General features: G+C 47.1%; 1 protein-coding gene across 3 annotated transcripts; it reads left to right on the top strand.

Annotated features, from left to right (window-relative positions):
- Window positions 1-1,266: 1,266 nt before the first annotated feature.
- Window positions 1,267-26,216, top strand: LOC114588514 (E3 ubiquitin-protein ligase TRIM7-like). 3 transcript variants are annotated; one of them, XM_077920321.1, is made up of 7 exons: window positions 1,267-2,635; window positions 11,023-11,118; window positions 13,561-13,791; window positions 19,906-19,928; window positions 20,392-20,504; window positions 22,051-22,086; window positions 23,687-26,216. In XM_077920321.1, the coding sequence occupies exons 1-7, from the start codon at window positions 2,069-2,071 to the stop codon at window positions 24,199-24,201; spliced, it is 1,581 nt and encodes a 526-aa protein (XP_077776447.1). In that variant the 5' UTR covers window positions 1,267-2,068; the 3' UTR covers window positions 24,202-26,216. The 3 variants fall into 3 exon arrangements, with proteins under 3 accessions (XP_077776447.1, XP_028569708.2, XP_077776449.1); XM_028713875.2 differs by having other exon boundaries at window positions 1,268-2,635; window positions 20,389-20,504; XM_077920323.1 differs by lacking the exon at window positions 1,267-2,635 and adding an exon at window positions 9,792-10,927 and having other exon boundaries at window positions 20,389-20,504.
- The last annotated feature ends 327 nt before the right edge of the window (window positions 26,217-26,543 follow it).

Raw genomic sequence — 26,543 nt, 5'->3', positions numbered from 1 at the left:
AACGGGACACTGTGACGGAAACTAGAGCGCACAGAAACGCCGTTAAGCTTCCCACCACATCGGTACCTATTTATCTACTTGCACTGGCGTGCTTTTGAACTGCTGGGTTGGCAGAAGCTGGGAGAGCAACGGGACCTCGCCCCGCTGCGGGGATTCAAACCGCTGGCCTTCGGATCGGCAAGCCCAAGAGACTCGGTGGTTTAGACCACAGCGCCACCCGCGTCCCCTGCTGGTGCTGATACTTCCACACTGGCCCTTGATTCCTACTTTGCTGGCCAGTGTAATAGCAGTTGTTTCTTCTGAGGATATACCTGAACGTGGAGGTGCCTTGTCACTTGTTCACTTCTCCCTCCGCTGTCCCAACCCCTTGTGCAGACTCCTGATGCTCTGCCACTTCTAGCCCAGCTGTGGCGCCTTCTCATTGGGCCATCTGGATGGGAGAGGGACACACAACATGGAGGGCTTCAAAGTTCAGTGCGTTGAATTGCACTTGGAAATAAACCTGTGACCAGTGGAGATGACTTAGCATAGGCATACAGTGGTACCTCTGGATGTGAACGGGATCCGTTCCGGAGCCCTGTTCACATCCAGAACAGAACACAACCCGCATGTGCGCGGGTTGCGATTTGCTGCTTCTGCGCATGTGCGTGATGTAATTTTGAGCGTCTACGCGAGCGGCAAAACCCGGAAGTAACGCGTTCTGTTACTTCCAGGTGCGCAGCCCGAAAACTCTCAACCTGAAGCAACTTCAACCCGAGGTATGACACTAATACTCATTCTGCTAACCTCAGACATTGATCTGGTAGTTGTACTGGAAATCACCTGGTTCAAGGGGAGCTCCTTGTAAAACATTACTAAGGGTTGAGGGATAGCTCAGTTGGTGGGCCGTGAGGCTTTTAACCTCAGGGTTCGAGCCCCACATTGGGCAAAAGACCCCTGAATTGCAAGGGCTTGGACTAGATGATCCTCACGGTCCTTTCCAACTGTAACTCATAGGAAACCTCCTGCTTGGCAGGGGGTTGGACTCGATGGCCCTTGTGGTCTATTCCAACTCTATGATTCTATGAATGGGAGCGACTGAGTACAAGCTGCAGCTGGTGAAAGGTGCAACCAAGATGTGAATTTGCTGCTGAACAGGGAATGTGCACACAATTAACGACTGTTAACGACTGGAATTGGTCTTACAGGAAAAGGAAGTGGCTTAATTGCAACTTATTACCAAACTTAAAACCATGGAGAGACCTGGTCTGAATAGAGACATTGGATTCTTATCTCATACATGATAAAGCTATTTTTAGCCATCTCACCCCTTGCTTTTTCCTGTAAGACCATTGCAGTCGTTAACACTCGTCAACAGGTTTACCACACCTATCAGCCAATCACCCATTCCCACCACCCTTCTGAGTAACACTCCTGCCCACCCTCTCACTATATATAAGGGTCTGGTGACTTCTCTTTCAGTGTATCTGGAGAAGTGTGCATGCACACAAAAGCTCATACCAATAACTAACTATGTTGGTCTCTTAAGGTGCTACTGCAAGGAATTTTTATATTTTGTTTCGACTATGACAGACCAACATGGCTACCTACCTGAGTTTCTACAGAATGCCTTTCCCACATGGCTATTTAGAACCAGGTTTATGATGATGATTTATTAAATTTGTATACTGTCCTATACCCGCAGATCTCGGGGCTGTTCACAAGATAAAATCACAAAATAAAAACAAAATATTTGCAATTAAAAACAAAAACAACAACAACCCAATAACACCCCCTTATACATCTGAGACTATTGAGGACAGTGTCCAGATGCAAAGGAATGACTATTCTGGCACAGTGGAGCCTCCTCAGCTCTAATGTTAGAAATGAATCATTATCCCCAACCCTGCTGAGGCAAACGAAATGCCACCCGTCATGCGGGCACGGGAAGCTTCTCTCCTGTGTCCGCAGCCCAAACGAGGCCTTCTGCTGCTCCTTTTCTCTCCCCTCTTGAAACTCCGAACAGGCCTAAACAGTTCGCTTCCCGGTCCTGACTTGTTGCCAATTTAAGAAACCAGAAACTCCTGAGATGACCTCGGGCCACCAGCTGGTTTCTGGCTCGGGAAGGCCCGCCTTGTGTTTCGTGCCAAGCATTCGTTCCCTGTATGCAGTTAAAGGAGAAGAAGACGGTGGAGGAGGTAGAAGAGGCGACGGCACTCTAGCCGGCCAGGAAGGAGCCATGGCTGCCGTCTTCCTGCCGGGCAACCTTCAAGATGAAGCCACTTGCTCGGTCTGCCTGGAGTACTTCAAGGACCCTGTCTCCATCGAGTGCGGCCACAACTTCTGCCGCTCCTGCATCGCCAAGAGCTGGAAGAGCCTGGAGAGCGATTTCCCTTGCCCTCAGTGCAGGGAGGTTTTCAAGGAGAAGAGCTTCAGGCCCAACAGACAGTTGGCCAACATGTCGGAGATCATCAGCCAGTTCATCGTGCATGGCGGCAAGGGCCTGGAGGAGGACGGGCTCTGCGAGAAGCACAAGGAGGCCTTGAAGCTCTACTGCAAGGACGACCAGAAGACCATCTGCGTGGTGTGCGACCGGTCTCGGGACCATAGGCCGCACACCGTGGTGCCCATAGAGGAGGCTGCCCAGGAATACAAGGTAAGAGATCTGATGCGCTGGTGTTCTGCACAGGTGTGGTGGGAGTGGCCCCTAGCTGGATAGCTCACAGGCCTTTAGACGGACATTGTTTGCTGCTAAGAAGACAACCCCTAAAGCTGAAAGTTCTCTCCAGAATTTGTGGAAGGGGAGTGGAGGAGAGCGGAGGGGAAGGGATGACAGACCCTTGGATCTCAGGGTTCGACTGCCTTTGGTTTTTGCTTTTCCAGGAGGCCTAGAACAGGAGGCATTGGCGCCTGTCACTCTCTGAGCCCCCTCAGGATGTTGTCATCATCACATAAGAGCCCACCCACCTGTCAGATTTGGCCCACAAGGGGTGCAGGAGTTTATGATCTGGCCCTCCAGCCAAAAAATACCCCCCCTCCTGCCCCCATTACCATATGGCTAGATAGGACCCAGGCAGTATTCTCTCTCCCCTGACGCCCCTGGAAGGGCAGGGTATAAATATTATTTAAACTGTAAAAGTTCCATGTCAGACTTTGGTTAAAGGCACAGGAGAGAAACTGATCTCAAAAGCTGAAAGCTGCAGGTTTCAAGGATGAACATAGAGAATTTGATTCCATTTGCATTTATGAGCAAACCTAATTTGCACTTTCCAAAGCAGTACGCAACTAAAACACGGCGATCTTCCCAAATTTGCATGTCTCCAAATTTTGCAGCGCAGTTCTCCAGTCACGTAATGTGTGCAGATATGCGTGTACTAGAGTAAAGTGTGCATATATCAGTGAAAATAGTATACAGGAATGCATTGTAGAAGAGAAATTGCTTTGCAGAAATGTGCATTTTATTCAAAAGTGCACACGAAGTTGTGTCGGTGGGGGGAAATTTGCACTGAAATGCTGAGGTTTTTATAAGGACGTGGTTTTCGTTTGTTTACAAAAATGCACAAACTGATGTGGAATTATGGAGGGCAGGCCTTGAGAATAGAAAAGCTGAGAGAAAAATGGACAGGTGTGTCCATCCCTAGTCTGGATGTGGCGTCTTAGAATCGTCAAGCATGGCAGTGCCTGCCTAGGTATCTCTGCTCCCTAGTTAGCCCCATTGAGCTCAATGGGACTGATTCCCAGGTAAGGGTGCATAGATTGCAGCTTGAATTTCCCATGAGAGGGCAGGCATAAGTTGCACCTGTGCAGCTTGTCCTTGTCAGGCAGGAAAAGGTTAAGCAAGTAACCAAATTCCCGATCTATTTCTGGGAGGGAGAGTTCCCAAAGTGGGAATAAGGTCACAGGCTGACACTGTTTCTCTGGAGAGCGGGAGCCCAGCTTGCTCTTCGCCTGTGCAGTGCCAATAGCTACTTAAAATAGAATTTACAGCTGATGAAGGAGGGGTGGCTGTAGGCTTAGAAAGGCTGGTCCATTGGCCCTGGAAGATTTTGGGGCAAGTTGTTCTGGGCTTGAGCTACGGGTCCTCCACCAACTTCCCTTTACACAAGTGGTCTTTGCACTGGGGACCACATAACACCGGTCCTGAGAGATCTGCATTGGCTCCTAGTACGTTTCCGAGCACAATTCAAAGTGTTGGTGCTGAACTTTAAAGCCCTAAACGGCCTCGGCCCAGTATACCTGAAGGAGCATCTCCACCCCCATCGTTCAGCCCGGATGCTGAGGTCCAGCGCTGAGGGCCTTCTGGCGGTTCCCTCATTGCGAGAAGTGAGGTTACAGGGAACCAGGCAGAGGGCCTTCTCGGTAGTGGCGCCCACCCTGTGGAACACCCTCCCTTCAGATGTGAAGGAAATAAGCAGCTATCCTATCTTCAAAAGACATCTGAAGGCGGCCCTGTTCAGGGAGGTTTTTAATATTTAATGCTGTATTGCTTTTAACACTTGATTGGGAGCCGCTCAGAGTGGCTGGGGAGATTCAGCCAGATGGGCGGGGTATAAATAAGAAATTATTATTATTATTATTATTATTATTATTATTATTATTATTTGTGGGAATCTATAGCTGGGTCTCCTTTTTTATTTTTAATACAGCTGCCGTGAAGGGCTCCCAATTTACATAGGCACCCAAGGCTGTTGGAAAGCAGTTTCAGCGAAGGGCAGTGATTCGAATCAGGGCTATGGTCTGACTGCACATAACGTAGCAATCTTGTTGAAGCTACAGTGGTGCCTGGCAAGACGAAATTAATCCGTTCCGCGAGTCTCTTCATCTTGCGGTTTTTTCGTCTTGCGAAGCACGGCTATTAGTGGCTTAGCGGCTTTAAGAAAAAGGAAACAAACTCGCAAGACGTTTTGTCTTGCGAAGCAAGCCCATAGGGAAATTCGTCTTGCGGAACGACTCAAAAAACGGAAAACCCTTTCGTCTAGCGAGTTTTTCATCTTGCGAGGCATTCGTCTTGCGGGGCACCACTGTACGTTGTTCTGTCATGGGAAGTTACAAGGGAACCCCAGGGTTAATGCGATCTGGTGCTTAGAGCAGGGATGGCCTACAACTCCCACGAGCCCCAGAGAGCATGGCCAGTGGTCATGGAGGATGGGAGTTGTAGTCCAATGACACCAGGTTCCCCATCCCTAGGTTAAAGCCAGGTGTTGGGATAGGGCTTGTGAGTTGTGGATTCGAATCCCCGCTCGGCCACGGGGTTTACTGGGTGACCTTGGGACAGCCCCCATTCAGTCTTACCTACCTTACATGGCTGTTGTGAGTTTAAAACAAACATGAGAGAAACCCTGGTGGGTCATTCTGTTCTGCATTCTGTTTGACCAGAATTTTCCCTCTGCTTATGGGAAGCCCACATGCAGGAACTGACGGCAGCAGCACTCCGTCTGTTGCTGCCAAATTACTGCTGCAACCTGAAGGGTGTGTGTGTGTTTTTGTGTCAAACCACATGCCAATATGAGCTTTTTGGAAGAAAGTGAGACCTAAATGAAACAAACTAAAGCTATGCCACTTTTAGTTTTGTTCGAAGGAAGGTTGGACGTAAATGTAATAAACAAAGAATAGATCAGTGAATCGTTTTTAATTGAATTTATTTCCTATCTTTCCTTCCCAAGGGTGGCAAACAGATACACATTAAAAAAAAACAACAACACTTATTGACAGCTGCACGAATTATTATAGCTAGGAAGTGGAAGGGGCAAGCAGAAAATAAAATGGAAGAATTGTATAAAGAGCTGTGGGATACAGCTATTAACGATACATTAACATGTGCCATTAAGGTAAGCTGGGGAATATTCAGGAGAAACGAGTCTGAGGAGATATGGAAAGTGTTTGTAGAATTTGTACTGTTAAAACAGAAAGGGGTCAAACCATCACAAGAGGTGTTGAAATTTTGGGAGGTTGGGTAATTACATTGGAATGGTCTCGGTGTGGGGTGCACATTTTTATTCCTATTTATGTATGATTATTACTTTGTCACGGGACGTGGGTGGCGCTGTGGGTAAAAGCCTCAGCGCCTAGGGCTTACCGATCGAAAGGTCGGCGGTTCGAATCCCCGCGGCGGGGTGTGCTCCCGTTGTTCGGTCCCAGCGCCTGCCAACCTAGCAGTTCGAAAGCACCCCCAGATGCAAGTAGATAAATAGGGACCCCTTACTAGCGGGAAGGTAAACGGCGTTTCTGTGTGCGGCTCTGGCTCGCCAGAGCAGCGATGTCACGCTGGCACGTGACCCGGAAGTGTCTCCGGACAGCGCTGGCCCCCGGCCTCTTGAGTGAGATGGGCGCACAACCCTAGAGTCTGTCAAGACTGGCCCGTACGGGCAGGGGTACCTTTACCTTTATTACTTTGTCAAAATAAAATTTAAAATAAGACAAAAAGAAAAGGAAAACAAAGGAAAACATTCCAAAACAGATTAAAACATTCCAAAAACAATTTAAATTAAAAAAAAACCCAACAAGCAGTCACAGTAAAAAACTATTCTGTCCAATAACCTTGGGGTTGCCAGGAACAGTATTCTTTAATAATAATAATAATAATAATAATAATAATAATAATAATAATAATAATAATTATTATTTATGCTCCGCCCATCTGGCTGGGTCCCCCCAGCCACTCTGGGCGGCTTCCAACAAAACACTAAAATACAATAACCTATTAAACATTAAAAGCTTCCCTAAACAGGGCTGCCTTTAGATATCTTCTAAAAGTTTGGTAGTTATTTTTCTCTTTGACATCTGGTGGGAGGGCGTTCCACAGGGCAGGCGCCACTACCGAGAAGGCCCTCTGCCTGGTTCCCTGTAACTTGGCTTCTCGCAGCGAGGGAACCGCCAGAAGGCCCTCAGCACTGGACCTCAGCGTCCAGGCAGAATGATGGAGGTGGAGATGCTCCTTCAAGTATACTGGACCACCAGATGCCTGGGAAAACGGGAATGTTTTCAAATTCCTCCTGAAAGTTAACAAAGGAGACAGGCACAGCTCACTAGGGGAGGGCATTCCACAGCCACCACTGAAAAATGGTGTGGAAGCAGGAATAACACAGCCGGTCCCAACGCCATCGTGCCATTGCTCTGATCATTTTTGGATCAGAGCCCCTGGCTAACTGCATTAATGTAAAGAAGAAACAAACATTGGGCGGCCAAGTTACAGATCTCCTGGGCAATGTATATTTAGGCCTTCAGGTTAATTTAGCTAGAAGAGCTACCGCTCCATGCATGAATCACTGGTTAGTTCCAGGTATCACTTGCTAATAGGAATGTTGGGAGCTTGTCCACATGGGCCATCACTTAGCACGGGCAATGCAAACATACCAAGGCTAAGCCTCCTGGCCCAGCTCTGAATGGGAGCCAAGCTGGGAGGTACTAAGGAACAGGGATCTGTCAGGACATGCAGATAGCAGTGCAAATTGACATTTAGGGCTCCTCTAAATGACCTGTTTATTGAGGCTTACATAGAGGTTAGACTAGGTCTGATCTTTACTGAGCATTCGTTCTGATTTATTTGCAGGAAAGGTGGTTCCAACGATGACAATTCATCTTGATTTGCTTGTGCAGGTGTACATGTACAGCTTCACCCCACGTTTTTTCAATGCATTCCCCCATCACTTTCCTAACTGCAAAAAGTCTGTTGTTGTTTTTTTAAGTAGGTTAGTTGCACAAGGCTGGCAGACCGCTTTAACTGTGCAAACCTACATTTCTTGCAAAATGCAGTCAGTCTGGAGGCAACCTTAAAACATGGCTGCACATTAGTCATCATCTCTCCATGCCTGAGCACATTGAGAAGATGACCCTCCTTTTAATACTCCTTGATGTCTATTGTATAGGTAAAGGTACCCCTGCCCGTACGGGCCAGTCTTGACAGACTCTAGGGTTGTGCGCCCATCTCACTCAAGAGGCCGGGGGCCAGCGCTGTTCGGAGACACTTCTGGGTCACGTGGCCAGCATGACATCGCTGCTCTGGCAAGCCAGAGCCGCACACGGAACGCCGTTTACCTTTCTGCTAGAAAGCGGTCCCTATTTATCTACTTGCACCCGGGGGTGCTTTCGAACTGCTAGGTTGGCAGGCGCTGGGACCGAGCAACGGGAGCGCACCCCGCCGCGGGGATTCGAACCGCTGACCTTTCGATCGGCAAGCCCTAGGCGCTGTGGCTTTTACCCACAGCGCCACCCGCGTCCCCGATGTCTATTGTAGGTCAGCGCATTAAAACGGTAAGCAGGACTGAATCCAAGCCAGGGATCACTTGGTTTGAACCTCATAACCTTTGTTCAGTATCCATCAGCATTAAGCATGTGAAATAACACAGAGCCAACTGTGGACTGCATCTCCCTTGTCAATCATCATTGTGACAGTGGCCTACGTGAGAATTGTTTCCCCTTCCTCCAAGTCTGAGACTGCAGCTTTGAGCCAGATCTGAGTCCAGAAGCATCTAATTTTAGAAATTAAACATGGGAGGTGTAATAAATCCTTGCCATGTGGGTATTCGTGCTGCCAGGTGGAACAGCAAGGCAAAAGCATCGCCTTTCTCTGCTTTCAGCTTCTGAGTGGAGGCAGGATCGCTGGCATGAAACACCTGGCAAACCTAATGGGCACTGCCAGTTGCAACTCCACACACACACACACACACACACACACACACACTGTTATGTACCATTACGTGTAGTGCTGTATAAAGGAAACCATTACGATTGTAACTAATGCCTTATCTCGGTGGGGAGGGGTGTTATGTACTGAAGTTCTCACACTGGGCCAGCAGGGGGATACTGTAGATAGTTTTTACTCAGGTCCACATATGCAAATAAGGGATCGAAAGTGACGTTCAGTGATTGGATAGTTACAGAAAGTGGTTACAGTTACGTTATCCTGGAGCTCTATATAAGTAGGCTGGCTGAACCCTTCAGTTCAGTTCTGTTCCAGCTTACAAATAAAGAGCTGTTTGAAGAACCGCTGTGTCATCTGATATGTTCACCCACAATTTCACACACACACACACACACACACACACACACACAGTGCCAGAATTACGTATAAGCTAAACAAGCTATAGCCCCCAAAAGAATTTAAAGGTGGGGAAACCCACTGGATGTACATTTCCAAAATATAAGATAAAAAACAAATAAAATAAAACCTACTGACCTACTTAGGATGTAAGTCACGGGTCCCGCCTGCTAGCCTGCTCCCTAAAATATCACTGGTTTGCTCATTTCTGTATATAGGGTGCCTACATTCTGCATAGACTGGTGAAATGGCAACATGTGCAAATGGCTTTAGATACCTATTAGGTCCATCAGTTACCAGATAGCATATATTCAACACAAAAAACAGTGACAATTTGTTGTTGACAAAGGACAGCTGGGCATATAAAGGGCCCCATTACCTTCAGTAGCTTAGGGCCTCATCAAACCTAAATCTGGCCCTGCGTGCATGTGTGCGCACACACGCACACACTTGTTGTTGAGTCATTTAGTTGTGTCCGACTCTTTATGACCCCATGGACCAGAGCACGCCAGGCACTCCTGTCTTCCACCGCCTCCCACAGTTTGGTCAAACTCATGCTGGTAGCTTCGAAGACACTATCCAACCACCTCGTCCTCTGTCGTCCCCTTCTCCTTGTGCCCTCCATCTTCCCCAGCATCAGGGTATTTTCCAGGGAGTCTTCTCTTCTCATGAGGTGGCCAAAGTATTGGAGCCTTGGCCAAAGTATTGGAGCCTTGGCCAAAGTATTGGAGTGCACACACACACCTACTCAAATCCCTGCAAATATACAAGTTGCTGTCAGGAATGACGTGGTCCTGCAGGTCCAATGAATTCTGCATCACCTGACGTTCCTTTTGCCAATAGGATTTCCCACTTTTATCAGACTGGAGAGATCCTGGTTCAATTCCTCACTCACCATGGAGCCCAAATGGGTGCCTATCACAATCTCTCGGCCTACTCTATTTCACAGGGCTGTTTTATAAGGATAAGGTGGGTGGAATTATTGCAGAGCAGCTTGAGCCCCCTGGAAGAAAGCTGGGATAAAAATGCAGTAAATAAACAGAATGGCGTAGTTGCTTGAGAAGCAGCAATTCCGGAGGTTAAGCCTTCTGCATAACTGTCCCTCCAAGATTTCTGTGCCTGGATTCCCACTTAATGCAACTCCTTCTCATTAGTAGCATTGGACCCTGCCTTAAAGTGAGACAGACCATTGTCCATTATTGAAGGACCAGCCACATCTGCTAATGGGTCCCCGGAGCACAGGTTCACACAAAGTGGCAAAACGTCCTTGCAGGTTATTAACAGGATTTTATTTGAAGTGCATATATGCAGAACAAAGGTACAGGGCGATAAGCAACCTGCACACCCAGTCAGGGTGCGCCCCCTTTTTATAGATTTGCAGAATAGAATACCACCTGATTTCTTGTAAATCACCTGATTTCTTGTAAACCGAAACTTACAGTAAGTTCCTATTACCATGTAAGGTCTTTGGCCTCCCTCCCTCTTTCCTGCAATCTCCCTCCTCCTGGGGTTACAATAAAATCCATTCAACCTTGTTCTTTATCTCTACCCGCCCAACCAGACATTCCAGCGAGAGGCCCATTTGCACTGTAACATTTAAGCAACAGAAAAAACCCTGTCCTGCTGGCTGGTGTAGAAACCTCCCCCCTTTGGGATAATATAGAACAATATTGCAATATGCCCCTTCATTATGGCCATATATATATAGCCAGAGTCTTTCTCAGGAAGCAGGTCTTTCCCACCTCTACCAACTGGATGTTAACCTTGTAATATTCTGCATTCAAAACGCATGCCATTTTTATATGGATGGTGAACTGCAGCCTGATGCAGCAAAAATATGCGATGGGACCAACTGACTACCTTTAACTTTATCTCTCAGTTATCAGTATAAAACTTGTTTTGTGGTTCCAGGTATGGATTGCTCTTTCTCCTGCAGAACAGATCCCAAAGTACACGAAAAATGCAGGAACTTTAATATATATCAATTTTATGTTTTTGGATCTTAGGAACAAATTCAGGCCCGTTTGGATTTCTTGAAGAAAGAGAGACAGGAGCTTCTGGAATTCAAAACACAGGACGACAAGAAAAGCCAAGACCTTTTGGTGGGTATCAGTTGTTACTTACAAGCTGGCAAATGGGTACAGCATTGACTCAGATGAGGGTGTATAATATAACAGAGCTGAAAAGGGTTGAATGGGTGGGGGCTGCCCTTTTGCCTTTCATAACAGCTTAATATTGTGATGAAGTGTGGAGCTGGTAAAGCAAATGTAGCACCCTGCTTGTGGTTAACGCTTAGCTGGAATGAAATATTCAACGCAGCAATAGAGAAATTAAAATAATAATTTATTTGTCAGACAAATAAATGAGAGGCACAGTGGTATATGGTTACCAAGCTCTGGCCTGGCCTCCTGCCATTATGGCCAGCACTTATATTTCCTTAATCCAGCCCCCTTCGCTCCTCCTGTGGCTGCATCTGTCCAACCAGCCTGGTTGGATTTCCTATTGGCTGATTGCTATAACTAATCCTAAAAGATACACCCACATCCTCCTGTCCTTATATGGAGCACAAAGAGCTATATATTGTTACATCTATAAATGACAAATAAGTAGTAATATATCTTACATGTGTCTCAACAAGGAATATTAATTACCAGCTCACCTCTTGCCCTCTTCGCCCTATTGCCTTCTAAAACAAATGGTTAATCTTAAATTTTTATCTTAAACATATGTCAAGGATCTTGAGTTTCACATCAACATTGAAAGATCTCCTTCATTTTGAAGGTTTCTAAACAAATGTCTGACAACCATATATCAGGAGCGCCCAGATGGCGTCTTCCTGTCTAGCAGGGGGCTAGGCTGGTGACTGACTTAATTTCAGGATAAATACAACTCTTACAACTATATGAAATAAGAATCTAGCATTTCTTAAATCCTTTGCATAATTACATTTAAGCCAATATATTTAAGCTAATATATTTCATACATTATCATAGGTAACCTTTTAAAAGAATAAAGCTTCTCAAAGTAGAAATTAAGGAACTCAGTAAAAAACAGCTTTTAAAAGAAACCTCTTCAGTTCACCCCCCCTTTTCACCCTCCTTTCCAGCCTCAAAATAAAATAGGAAGAAGCTTCTTCTTCCCCAGCCAAGCCAGTTGCCTTTCCCAACATTTATTGCTCTTTTTAACTCTCTCAGTTTAAGAAAGAAACTGCCTTTAAAAAAAGACTTCCCAGAAATGCTCTTTTTCTGCCAGCTAGATGCTTCTCCATTGCTCTTGGCCTTAGAAAATACAGCTCAAGGTTTAAGAGAGGCCCATAGTATCATTTTACTATTTACTCATTCCTAATTATATTTATCTCTGCCTTTGTTATCTTCTGTAACATGTAGGGTCAGTGTCCGTTCTCAGCCTGTAATTTCAGCTTTTACGACTTTGAGAATTGTTTTCTGCTATAAATCAAGGGGGGCCCCTTGTCTTAGGAGAATGGCCAAGATTTTCTCTGCCTGGCATGAAACATTTGTGAATTTAAGCCCATTTTAGACTTTATGAACCTGATCAAAATATAAGTCAATATAGACCTTGATTAAAAATGCAGTCTATATTCAGATGCCACACAAAGACAAGCATTATCATGCACTGCCCATGTCTGCCCATGTAGCTCCTCTTGAAGGTGCAGAGCATGACAAGAATTTGAAAATTTTGAATTTGAATTTGAAATCCCGCAGTCAAGCATTGCTACACAGAGAACAGAGGTCTTTGGCTACATCCTCACTCAAAAGAGAGACTATAAATGTGCTTCTGGGTTACATGACAGTAGAATACAAGGGGTATCTGGATGAGTTCCACAGCAACAGGTTCACAGCCAAAGACCTCTGTTCTGTGTGCCAATTGATGGGCAGGCACCTTGGTTACGTGGCTGGTTAAAGCAGTTTCAACTCATAACAGACCCAGAACACAAATTTATAGAGCGGATGACAAACTAGGTGAAAGGTTAGGAGTGTCCCTTGTTATTTTTGCAAATTATAACTCTGTTCCTTATCCTCTGCTGCCATCTATTGTTTGGACTTATTTATCATTTACTCACCCTCTACAGCCTTTGTGGAAGCGAAAAGATGCTTCCTGGATCTTTTTGGGGGCAGGATTCAAATCACATACTGGCAAATTCAGGTTACACGATTAAAGTGGATTTGGAGCTTGTAAGCAACTAGCCCACATCCCATAATGCTTTTTGCAATAAGGAAAGTGATGGCAGCATGTATTGGAAAGTGCAGGTCTGGCTGCCATCCCCAAACACGACAGTAGATGCCCTCACTTGTAATTTAAGGAGAGGCTACAGGTTACAGGTTTTAGGGGGTCAGTCTGGATGACACCCAGGGGTCCCTTACAAACCTGTGATCCTGTGTAGATGAGGTTAGAATCTATAAGAGGCAAGCGGCCAAACCAAAACCCCCAAAACCACCATTCTGAAGGGCCCTTTTATTGACACCATTCTGACGTTAGTTGGCCAAAGTTGTGCTTACGCGCAATCTTGGTTTTGTTTCTTTAAGAAAACTATAGAGACTGAGAGACAGAAGGTCCTCTCTGAATTTGAAGGGATGCGCCAGTTTCTGCATGAACAAGAGCAGCTTCTTCTGGGTCAGCTGGACAAGATGGAGAAGGGCATCACCAAGAGGCAGAACGAGAACATCACTGAGCTCTCCAAGGAGATTTCTCTCCTCAACAAGCTCATTGCTGACCTGGAAGACAAAATCCAAGAGCCAGTGCTTGATTTCCTCAAGGTAAGACTTTCAAATAAATTACGCATGTATCCCATAACCTTTGTGCAAAGCCAGATAATTTATAAGTGATGCTGGTGATAATAGTCACCAGCATCGCTTATAAATTATCTGACAAACTGCACCACGATAGATGTATGGATGTGTGCACACTTGCAGAACTTGACCTGTTGTACTTTCTTGATCAAGTACTTAGAAACCTCACCTCAGGAAGGTGCTTTCCTCAAGGAAAGTAAAAGCCATGTTATCTCTGCCTTGACAGTGCTGGATTTGACCAGAATATTGACATTTAGGGTGGTCTCCTAGGCCACATTCATGCCACACTTTTAAAGCACCATGATGCCACTTCAAACAGTCATAAAAAGGTAAAGTAACGGACCCCTGACTGTTAAGTCCAGTTGCGAACGACTCTGGGGTTGCGGTGCTCATCTTGCTTTACTGGCTGAGGGAGTTGACGTTTGTCCGCAGACAGTTTTTCCGGGTCATGTGGCCAGCATGACTAAGCCACTTCTGGTGAACCCAGAGCAGCGCACGGAAATGCCATTTATCTTCTCGCCGCAGCAGTACCTATTTATCTACTTGCACTGGTGTGCTTTCAAACTGCTAGGTTGGCAGGAGCAGGGACCGAGCAACGGGAGCTCACCCCCATTGGGTGGATTCAAACCGCCAACCTTCCGATCAGCAAGCCCAAGGCTCAGTGGTTTACACCACAGCGCCACCCACATCTCAAACAGTCATAGCTTCCCCCAAAGAATTCTGGGAGCTATAGTCTGTTATGGGTGCTAAGAGTCGTTAGGAGACTGCTATTCCCCTCACACACTACAATTCCCAGAGTTCCTTGGGAAGAAGGATTGATTGTTAAGCCACTCTGGAGATTGTAGGTCATGGAGGCGGAGATCTCCTAACAACTCTTCATTAAGGGTGCTGAGAGTTGCAGGTGAAGCTTTTTACAGCACAAACTGAAGCATTATCACTTGCTAACATCTGCGGATCGAGCAGCTGTCAAAAGCAGAGGAGCCAGGGAGTTAGGAAGAATGTAGGTCGCCCTGACATCCACAACAAATTGAATTAAAACAGGACTGAGTTTCTTTCGATTCAGAAACAATATTTTCTGATTTCTGTGTTGGGGGGAGGGAAGAAAAATACTCCCCCTCACCCCCGTCACTTGAAAATTGCTTTGCAGAAAAGCTGTGCTCTGTGGTGTTGATTTTTAAGCCTTGATTTTTCTGTTTGCCACCGTTCTCAAGTTGAACCTAATGTTCCCATGCCAAGCAGTTTCTTTGACCTATTTAAAGGCTGCAGAATTCCTCACTGAGGATGGCTGTAGCCCAGAAACCTGGGCTGTGGTCTCTTTCTATACATAGCATACTGTACTAAGGACATCATCACGATCATGAGAAAGATCACTGTGTGATACACTTTAATTTTATTAACTTTCAACATTTTAAACATATACAGTCAAAAAGCATTTTTGTCTTTTCTCTAATTTTTGCCAGCATCCCACCCCTTTTCCAATAGAGTTGCTGTTTCTCTCCTGCTGCTGCACCCTGTCTTTTACCTATCAAATCCGAACCACCAGTCCACAAATGGTGGACAATTCTGGTATGAGCATTGGTGGCGGTGTTGTGGCTGTGGACTAAACAGCATAGCTGTGGCATAGCTGTCAACCGTCCCTTATTTGGCGGGAAACTCCCTTATCCCAGCGCTGTGTCCCGTTGCTTTCCCTTATTGATGATGTCTCTTAAATTTCCCGGGTTTCAAAGGAAGCAGCTCCTCTCCCTCCCTCCCTCCCTGCCGGCCAGGGAGGAGGGAGGCTCCAACTGTGTTGCTTGGCTGCGTTGCTCACCCAATAAGGAGTCTAAGAACAACTGGGGGGTGGAGCTTGCATGCCTTGTGCCAATCAAATCGGCTGTGTTGCCTGGGGACTCGCCTTTGCTCAGCGCTTCCCAGCGGAGAGGTGACGGTGTGGTTTTCCTTGCTGCACTCCCTTTGCTGGTTTGCTGCGCTGTGGGAACCACCACTTGAGGCTTCATTTGGCTGCTGGGCTGGCTGGGCTTTCTGCCTTTGGCTCGGGAGCTGGTTGACTAAAGTCCCTTATTTTGGCTGCTGGTCCCTTATTTTCGAGGCTGCTGGTCCCTTATTTTTAAATCTGTAAGTTGACAGCTATGCTCTGCGGGCTTCCAGCCCTTCTCCAGACAGCTGCCGCTATGCTTCTGCTATACACAGAAGTCAGTTGTCAGGAACTGCAGCAGAAGAATCCTTTTAAAAAGCGTTTGTGACTCCTACATCTATATGGCAGTAGATGCAGCAGGATGGAGTGGCAACTAGAAAACCAGAATGTCCTACACCAAGGCGATCCTTCCATCAGGACAAGTGCTTAGGTTTGCCAGATGGAACGAGCCTTGCCCTGATCCACAGGCCCAAAGGAGGTGCCTGTTGAAGTGTAGGCGGGTTCCCATGAGGCAAGAAACAGTGATAACAGCAAGAACCTTTGTTGAACTAACAGAACTGGACAACGGGCAAAGCAACTTCTTATATACATTTCTGAAGGCCTGGGCCACTCCCACTCCCAACATGATTGGCTATCTAAACTTCCAAGCTGCGAATCATGACTCAGAGTTTGAGGGCCAATGGCATAAGCCCAAATACTGAATATGTACTGTGATTGGATATCATGTATCAAATCAGAACACAGGGGCTCAGAATCCTTAGTCCAGACCAGGCACCCCCAACCTGCGGCCCTCCAGATGTTTTGGCCTACAACTCCCATGATCCCTAGCTAACAGGACCAGTGGTCGGGGATGATGGGAATTGTAGTCCAAAACATCTGGAGGGCCGAAGGTTGGGGGTGCCTGGTCCGGACTCAAGCTCAGGCAAACACAGACCATGGAATACATAACACCTTTGCAAGTGGTTTGATGCAGGGGTACCAAAGAAGGAGGCCAGAAATGCCAGAGGGATGCCCCTCTCCGAGGCTGGGATCCAGTGGTGCGAGCAGGCTGCAGCTCCACCCCACAGCTCACCCCACACACCCTGGTTGGCTATTGTAGAAGTTACGCTGCTGGGGCAAACACAGAAACAGCAAGTGTCTGTCATGACTCTCTACTCCTGGGCAAACATTTTATGCATTACCTGTACAGAAAACTGTCGCCAATGAAGGGGGAGCAGGAGAAATCTTAAACATGTAGCAGAGTTTCCAAAAAACAGACCAGAGGCGATTGTACTTCATCCAGCAGAGCTTTACTTTCTACTGAAGGCAAATGAGCATAAATGGTCACAAATCCAGTGTAATCAGGATTGGCACAGTCCATAAAAATTCACTTGCAGCAAAAAACAATAAAACTTACACTTAAAAGAGTTTATAATCAGAACTATTCAGAATAGGAAAAATATCTACATATCAGATCAATACTTTCTGTACAAAGAAATGGAAACTGACAAAAACACCATAATCTCCCATTGGCCAGAATCTCCCCTCGGTCCACAGGTGGCAGGCATCGAACTCTGTCTCCTCTTCCTAGGCCAATAGCCAAGCGTGCCAAGACAACAGAGATAAGCGTGGCATCAAAGCAGGCCAATTAGCATATATCAAAGCAAACAGATAAACATAGTGAGCTCATTCTTGCATCAAATACTAATTAGTCTTGGGGTTCTCTTGACTACCAAGATGGCCTTTACAGGCCTTAAGGAACAAATATTCACCGTTTGGTTCTACACAATCCTCCTCTCTTCCCCCTGCATGCTGTTCCAGGGTGTCAATGACTGGCTGGATGCTGAGAAGTGGTGGGAGGCAGCAGCTGGGGGACCCTCATGGGAACCCCCAGGGGAAGAAGGCTCAGAGCCCGGGGATTGGTGGTGGGACGACGATGAGTGGCCAGAGGGAGCAGACCGGGAGGAGGAGGAGGAGGAGGTGTCGGAAGCTAAAGAGGTAACAGGGTTTAGCCAGCAGGGATATTCTGACAATTGAAGAATGGCAACAGAAAGTACAGTGGTACCTCAGGTTACATACGCTTCAGGTTACAGACGCTTCAGGTTACAGACTCCGCTAACCCAGAAGTATTACCTCAGGTTAAGAACTTTGCTTCAGGATGAGAACAGAAATCGTGCTACGGCGGCAGCAGGAGGCCCCATTAGCTAAAGTGGTGCTTCAGGTTAAGAACACTTTCAGGTTAAGAACGGACCTCCGGAACAAATTAAGGACTTAACCCGAGGTACCACTGTATTGGAGTATGTGGAAATAGCAAGGCTAACTGGAAAAATCTGACAGCAGGACGATGAGAAATTCCAAAAAGAATGGTCCAAATTTATGGTATACTTAGAGAAAACTGTACATAAATAAAGAGACTCACAGGACTGAAATAAAACTCATAACGTTTATTGTAAACATTTGGTTAGACCACAAGATGCAATGCTGTAATATAATAAGGAATGTATGTCTAAAGTAGAATACAAAAATTTATTAAGGAATTATAGACATTTATAGAATGTATACCGTATTTTTCGTCCTATAGGGCGCACCGGCCCATAGGACGCACCTTGTTTTTTGGAGGGGGGGAAGTGAATAAAAAAAAATTATTTCCCTCCCCAGCTGCGGCTGCCGCCCCAAGCCTTGCGGACACTCGCCCGAAGCATGGGGCGCCCTCCGGAGGGCTCCCCGTGCTTCGGGCTGCAGGCTGCCGCCCCAAGCCTCGCGGGCCGGGTGGGACCTCCCGCCGGGCGCGCAAGGCTTGCGGACACCTGCCCGAAGCACGGGGCGACCTCCGGAGGGCTCCCCATGCTTTGGGCTGCAGGCTGCCGCCCCAAGCCTCGCGGGCCCGGTGGGACCTCCCGCTGGGCGCGCAAGGCTTGCGGATAGCTTCCTGAAGCCTGGAGAGCGAGAGGGGTCGGTGCCTCTCGCTCTCCAGGCTTCAGTGAAAGCCTGCATTCGCCCCATAGGACGCGCACACATTTCCCCTTCATTTTTGGAGGGGAAAAAGTGTGTCCTATGGGGCGAAAAATACGGTATATAGCAATCACGCTTAAGTAAGAGCAATATAGAGAAGCCAGAAGAGGGGTGGAAGGAAGTTAATTCGGATAAGATATAGATTGAAAGGAGAATACTATTGTTAAGCTGTATTGTGTTTAAGATATTTGGAAAAAATTACTGGGGGGGAAACACCAGGGTTTAGTGAGCAGGAAGAGGCTGTGGCAGAGAGCAGCCCAGAGGCAGAAGCGGAGGCTGGAGAGGAGGGAGACCAAGAGGCTGCTGAGGGTGCCAGGGAGTCTCCCCCTCCTGCTGTGACCAGCTCCCCTCTCCCCTGGTCTCCCAGAGCCCAAAGATGTATGAAGAGGGTGGAGCAAAGACAGACAAGGTGTCAGAGTCTCAGGTTGCTTGGGAAAGACCCGGGGGGGGGGGGGGGGAGGAGGCTTAGAGAGCTGTAGGAAGGCAAGGACCTTCCGTCCTCGCAACTGCCTCATCGGGGCAAGATCTACAGGGAAGAATTGCTAGGCTCACTAGGCCCGAGCTGCTGCTTCTTTGAAAGGGTTAAATTCACCGACACCTTGTGAGTTACTGCTGACCTGCTACCGATATCCGACCTGACGCCACCCACACCCCCGCTCAAGTTGATTGCTGGGTGGGGTGAGAAGATGGGGGAAGACCTGTTGTGCATTCAGAAATCATTGTGTGGGATTCTGCTGACATGACTGGTTAGGTGAATCCCACCCATTGATTCTGGAATTTATGTGAATAAAACAGGAAGCAATTGCCGGGGGTTGGACTAGATGGCCCTCTGGGTCCCTTTCAACTCGACGGTTCTGATTCAATAATGGAATGGAATGAAACTGCTCTTCCCCCAACCCTCTTTCCCTCCCCTCTCCTGTTTCCAGTGTGGTGTAGTGGTTAAGAGTGGTAGACTCGTAATCTGGTGAACCAGGTTCGCTTCCCTGCTCCTCCACCTGCAGCTGCTGGGTGACCTTGGGCCAGTCACACTTCTCTGAAGTCTCTCAGCCTCACTCATCTCACAGAGTGTTTGTTGTGGGGGAGGAAGGGAAAGGAGAATGTTAGCCGCTTGGAGACTCCTTCAGGTAGTGATAAAGCAGGATATCAAATCCAAACTCTTCTTCTTTCTCTTCCAGGATGTGACAAGTGCCCTGATCAGGTACGGAGCTGCAATTTCACCCCCTCTTTGTTCTTTGTTCATGAACCAACTGAAAGGTCAGTGCCAGCCATTCAGGGAAGCAGAGTCTCTGAGGCATATTCTGCAGGCTGCAGCCTAGATGACTCTCTCGGGTCATTACAAATCCCAGGCTCCTTATAACCACTTTGAGTGTGAATATGATCCCACCCTCAAAGTCTCAGCTTTCCATCACCTACATAGACAGCCAGACTGGCAGCTCTCAGACAGAAATAGGGAGTGTGGGGAGGGCTAGGGAGAAGGAAGAGTTATTTTCTTGTTTATTTGTGCAGCAGCGAAGCCACCAGGGTGAAGTTTGACCCTTGAAGCCTCATATGTAAAAAAACAAAACAAACGAACCTCTTAAACTGGGAGGCAAAGCTTTGCTCTTTTGTCTGTCGTAACTCTCAGTTCAGTAACTCTTCTAATTTTCGCAACCTGTCAGAAGCGATGACCTTAAATGTCAGAGGCCGGTTCCCGTTTCTTCTGACATGAAGGGCCACACCTGCAATTTCTCTCTGAAGACCGTGGTCCTCAAGGGAGTGCTGAAGAAATTCAAAGGTAAAGAGAAGCAACACCTCTCCGTTCAAATCCAATCTTGATATTTTAGCATCTGAAAGTGGAAGCGTTGGCTTGTGGCATGCCATGGCCCAGCACAGAGCAGTTTCTTTCAGTCTCGATAACAATTTGCATTATTGATTTTACAGAAGACAGCCTGAAAGAACTGCTTTCTTAATTGACTAACGCAGGGGTTGTCAACCTGGTCCATACCGCCCACTAGTGGGCGTTTTGGGGTTCTGCGGCACAAGCTGAATCATTTCTTCCATCGAGCACTGGTGGGTGGTAAGGAAATTTTACCACCAAGAAAGATGCATTAGTGGGCGGTAGGTATAAAAAGGTTGGCTACCCCTGGACTACGGGATGCGTCATTGCAGTGCAGCGATGGCCTCTGTGCTAGCTGGATTTTCCGAAAGGGTTTAGACAAATTCACCTGGTAGCCAGCAGTTTGTGGGGTGCCTGCTCTGTATTCTTCTTTTGCACCGGACAGGGGTGGGATTTGCTGCCTCTACCAAAGGCTATTAATCATGGTGGCCGTAAGGAGCAGCCTCCATGTTCAAAGGGAGGGGGCAATAACAGGGGGGGGGGAGAGCAGCTACCTCCATGAATCAGAATGCTGTACTACAGGGGTGGAGAACCTCTGGCCTCTGGGCTTAATTTGGGCTACCTGGTCCCATCATTTAGCCAGTGAGGTCATTTTGGCCTAGCCACGCCCACCTGCCCTACACTTGGCATCAGGTATGGGGCAGGTAAAGAGACAGCAGGGTTTGGGGGCGGGGAGGTTGCAGGTAACCTGTTGAGCAGCACCTACAAAGCCCTGTGAATGTGGTTTTGCAAGCCCCGACAATCAGCTGATGCGGACAGCTGTAACCAGCAGATCTGGAACATGGAACAAGTTGGTCTGTGCCAGCCTTCATCAATCTGCTGCCCTCCAGATAAATTGGACTACAACTCCCATCAGCTCCTGGAGGGTGCCAGCTTGGGAAAGACTGGTATATGCCATTGACAATATTTGTTTATGGCACAGAGGTTACTAACAGTTTCCATTCTCTTGTATGGGTCTGTGTGTGTGTGTGTTTGGTACAGTCATACCTCATGTTACGTTTGCTTCAGGTTGCACATTTTCAGGTTGCATCCTGTGGTGACCCGGAAGTACCGGAAAGGGTTACTTCTGGCTTTTGCCGCTCACGCGCAGACGCGCAAACACGCAAAATGATGTCACGTGCATGCGCAGAAGCAGTGAATCGCCGCCCGCGCACGCACAGATGCAGGTTGCGTTCTGCTCATGTTGCGAACAGGCCTCTGGAACGGATCCCGTTTGCAACCGGAGGTACCACTGTATATGCATATCCAGGGAGCTGATTGTAATTGCAAGAGAAGTTAAATTATACACACACACACACTGCAAAAAAAACCTGTGTACCCAATTAAAAATAGTGGGTACTGTATAGTATAATATAATATGTACGTATATGGTGTTTGGACAGAATCTCTTTCCGCTGTTCCTAGTTAGCCCTGATTTTCATTAATGGACTTCCTCTTCTTTCAGATCACCTGCGGGATGAATTGGGGAAAGGTGAGAAAGGTAAGTGCTGGTAATTAGCTAGATTTTCTGAAGAACCAGATCATACAGATAGCAACCAGGGGAAGTTCCTGAACAGATTCCTCTCCTATACCCAGTGCTTTTTTTTCTTTAAAAAATGTTTAGGGGTACTCTCATTTTGACTAATAAAAAATAATCACCATTTTATAGCTCAAATCGGGAAAAATAAATACAGTAAATGGACAAAAGTACAGAGATTCACAAAATGTACCCCTGCATCCCCCCAGAAGAAAGCACTGCCTATCTCTTTCAACCTCCTTTGTATTAACTGTCAATGTTTGCCCAGATGATGATGATGATGATGATGATAATAATAATAATATTTATTTATTTATTTATTTATTTATTTATTTATTTATTATTATTATTATTATTATTATTATTATTATTATTATTATTATTTATACCCCGCCCATCTGGCTGAGTTTCCCCAGCCACTCTGGGCGGCTCCCAATCGAGTGTTTAAAACAATACAGCATTAAATATTAAAAACTTCCCTGAACAGGGCTGCCTTCAGATGTCTTTTAAAAATAGGATAGCTGCTTATTTCCTTGACATCTTATGGGAGGGCGTTCCACAGAGCGGGCGCCACTACCAAGAAGGCCCTCTGTCTGGTTCCTTGTAACTTCGCTTCTCAGCACTGGACCTCAGTGTCTGGGCTGAACGATGGGGGTGGAGACACTCCTCCAGGTATACTGGGCCGAGGCCGTTTAGGGCTTTAAAGGTCAGCACCAGCACTTTGAATTGTGCTCGGAAACATACTGGGAGCCAATGCAGATCTCTCAGGACTGGTGTTATATGGTCTTGGTGGCCACTCCCAGTCACCAGTCTAGCTGCCGCATTCTGGATTAATTGCAGTTTCCGAGTCACCTTCAAAGGTAGCCCCACGCAGAGTGCATTGCAGTAGTCCAAGCGGGAGATAACCAGAGCATGCACCACTCTGGCGAGACAGTCTGTGGGCAGGTAGGGTCTCAGTCTGCATACCAGAGGGAACTGGCAGACAACCGCCCTAGATGCAGAATTGACCTGTGCCTCCATGGACAGCTGCGAGTCCAAAATGACTCCCAGGCTGCACAGGTGGTCCAGATGCTCTGCACTGAGGGATGCCTGACTAATAATAATAATAATAATAATAATAATAATAATAATAATAATAATAAAATTTATTATTTATAACCTGCCCATCTGGCTGGGTTTCTCCAGCCACTCTGGGCGGCTTCCGACACAATATTAAAATACAATAACCTATCAAACATTAAAAGCTTCCCTAAACAGGGCTGCCTTCAGATGTCTTCTAAAAATCTGGTAGTTGTTTTTCTCTTTGACATCTGGTGGGAGGGCGTTCCACAGGGCAGGTGCCACTACCGAGAAGGCCCTCTGCCTGGTTCCCTGTAACTCGGCTTCTCGCAGCGAGGGAACCGCCAGAAGGCCCTCGGCATTGGACCTCAGTGTCTGGGCAGAATGATGGAGGTGGAGACGCTCCTTCAGGTATACTGGACCGAGGCCAGTATATGCCCTTCCTGTTAATTTTTGCTGTTGTTCCTGTGGGGGGTTGACTTAACGCTCTTATCCTGCCTCCTAGAGGAGCTGCTCCTGGACCCAGAGACGGCCAACCACCTCCTCATCCTCTCGGCGGACCTCAAGGGCGTGAGGATGGGCTGCCGAAAGCAAGATCTACCTGACAACCCCAAGCGCTTCGACACCAACTCTCGCGTCCTGTCCACCGAGGGTTTCAAGTCGGGGAGGCATTACTGGGAGGTGGAGGTGGGGTCTGCCGACGGCTGGGCCTTTGGGGTGGCCAAGGAGTCGGTGCGCAGGAAAGGCTTGACCCAGTTTAGCCCTGAAGAGGGCATCTGGGCATTGCAGCAAACGGGAGGGCGGTACTGGGCAGTCACGGTCCCCAAGCGCACCCCGATTTTCATGCCCGAGAGGCTCCACAAAGTGAGGGTTTACTTGGACTACGAAGGGGAAGAGGTGTCCTTCTACAACGCTGACAACATGCAGCACATTTTCACCTTCAACGTTGCCTTTACAGAGAGGGTGTTCCCCCTATTCTCCGTTTGCTCCACTGTCACCTACATTAAACTTTGCTCCTGAGAGCAGCTTCGTTCCAAGAGGGTGGGCAACTACATTATTTGTGCGCAATGAAAACCATAGCCCGCTTGTTTTCGATGCCAAGGCGTCTGTCCCTGGGGGCCACCACCGAGGAGGGCCTCGTAGTCACATAACCTTGTGATGGCTGCAGGAAAAGTGCTTTGGGGGTGGGAAATGCCTTCAGAGAGCCAGTGTGTGTGGTGTAGTGGTTAAGAGCGGTAGACTCGTAATCTGGTGAACCGGGTTCGCGTCTCCACTCCTCCACATGCAGCTGCTGGGTGACCTTGGGCCAGTCACACTTCTCTGAAGTCTCTCAGCCCCACTCACCTCACAGAGTGTTTGTTATGGGTGAGGAAGGGAAAGGAGATTGTTAGCTGCTTTGAGACTCCTTAGGGTAGTGATAAAGCGGGATATCAAATCCAAACTCCTCTTCTTCAGATGCGGCGGGTGGGGCAAGATGGCTGGGTGTGTGTGTGTCTCCTGCTTAAAACATTGGAAAGAGGCACTTACCAATATGTGTTGAAAGCTAAGGGCTGTGCAAGGCCGTTGGTTTGCCCTAGGTTACTCAAAGGCACGTAGACAACAGGCCTAGATGCACCCACAACTGCACTATAAATTTTAGTGCGCTATGATACCACTTTAAACTGTCATGGCTTCCCCCCAAAGCATTCTGGGAGCTGTACTTTGTTAAGGGCGCTTTAGGAGATGCTAATTCCCCTCGCAGAGCGACAGTTTCCAGAGTGGTTTAACAACCCAGGGTTTCCCGCCTAAAGTAACTGACGTGGACCTGAGTGAAAACTATATACATTATACTCCTGGTGGCCAGGGTGAGAACTTCAATACATAACACAAACAACCCTTTTAATAACCATTAATTAATGCAGAATGAGTACTGTATTGGCTACAACGGGCAAAACATCCTCCTGTTTCTCTCCTTGACATTACATGGAAGCATTAATGTTTTGGATTCAAATTTTACACTGTGACTTTGTGTTGGGTTTTTCATTTCTTTACTCTGCACTGGATCGGTTTGACTATCAACATACACTCAAACCTCAGTTGTCGAATGTAATCCGTTCCGGAAGACCGTTTGACTTCCAAAGTGTTCGACAACTGAGACGTGGCTTCCGACTGGTTGCAAGAGTTTCTTGCACTCAAGCGAAAGTCGCGTTGGACATTCGGGTTCCGAAAAATGTTCAAAAACTGGAGCGTTTACATCCGGATTTTTGGCGTTCAGGAGCCGGAGGCATTTGGGAACCAAAATTTGACTGTGAGTCACTGCACAGACTTAAACTGACCCAAGTCATTCCTCCTTCACTGCAAGGGATGTGAAGGGTCCCTACCAGAGACTCATCGATGCCCTCACGAAACTAGAACCCCCAGAATTCTTTGTTGGAGGCAGACTATTGACCTAGCATAACCTTGAAAACAATTTATAGAGATATGCATTGTCTCATCTGGGAAGAAGAGTCCCTTTTGCGTTACGGAATCTCCTTTCAGCTCTCGAACGCTTTGCATCATACATACGTCATTTGGTTTTCTATACCTACTTTTAAAAATTCTGCAGCACGGAGTTTGACCGCATGATGACGAGCATTTTGAAACTTGCTGATTGTTGAAAGGCCTTTGCAAACAGTACCTGTGGATATGGCCCAATCCCTCCCTCCCTCTTTCTGTCTTTGCCTTCATACCATTCAAGCTCTCTGCCTAGGCTTAGCCATTGTTGGAAGCATTCAATGGGTGCTTAAGTTGCTCATTATCTAAATATGACCTTGGAATGTGCCTACAAATTCCATCCATTTGCAGGATGGAACTACCGTAATTTGTTTAGCTTGAGCAAGGGCAAGGAGACTGACAGATTTGCTATGAGGCTGAGCTTATTTTGGGGGGAGCGGGGTTGTATGGCCCTGATGCAGCTGTGAACCTAGAACTGCTCTTCTGTGTACTTGCTTTTGTGCCTCTGTAATCCTCCTTGCTCAATTTGTACATTTGTAAATAAATTGGTTAGTACAGAGACACCATAAGTGTGTGTTGATATTTTCTTTGAAGGAAACGTCTCTGGACTTTCTCCTTGACTGTGGTGGTGAGGGGGAAGGATGAAGGAATATTTTTAAAATTGCTGATATCTTTTAAATAACTGACATCAGTGCATTTGGTATCATTAGCCATTTCCCACCCCTGTGGTTCTGATATCATTATGCCTTCTTCCTCAGAAGACAGATTGTTGCTCAAAGGCTGATATTCAATCTTGTATGCATCATGGGCATAGCAAGAATATTTGTTAGGGGCAGGCAGGCCTTTTGTTAGTGGGGGGGGGGCAGAACCTCCATTAGCTATGTATTCTT

Source organism: Podarcis muralis, chromosome 2, assembly GCF_964188315.1.
Source record: "Podarcis muralis chromosome 2, rPodMur119.hap1.1, whole genome shotgun sequence".
Classification (NCBI taxonomy): domain Eukaryota; kingdom Metazoa; phylum Chordata; class Lepidosauria; order Squamata; family Lacertidae; genus Podarcis; species Podarcis muralis.
The sequence above is the reverse complement of the archived record's forward strand: the minus strand, read 5'-3'. Positions and strand labels throughout refer to the sequence as shown.

Coding starts and splice junctions, on each gene's coding strand:
- LOC114588514 (XM_028713875.2), top strand. CDS start 2,069: ATGACCTCGGGCCACCAGCTGGTTTCTGGCTCGGGAAGGCCCGCCTTG. Junction 2,636..11,022: donor AGGCTGCCCAGGAATACAAG/GTAAGAGATCTG, acceptor TTTGGATCTTAG/GAACAAATTCAGGCCCGTTT. Junction 20,505..22,050: donor AGTGCTGAAGAAATTCAAAG/GTAAAGAGAAGC, acceptor CTCTTCTTTCAG/ATCACCTGCGGGATGAATTG.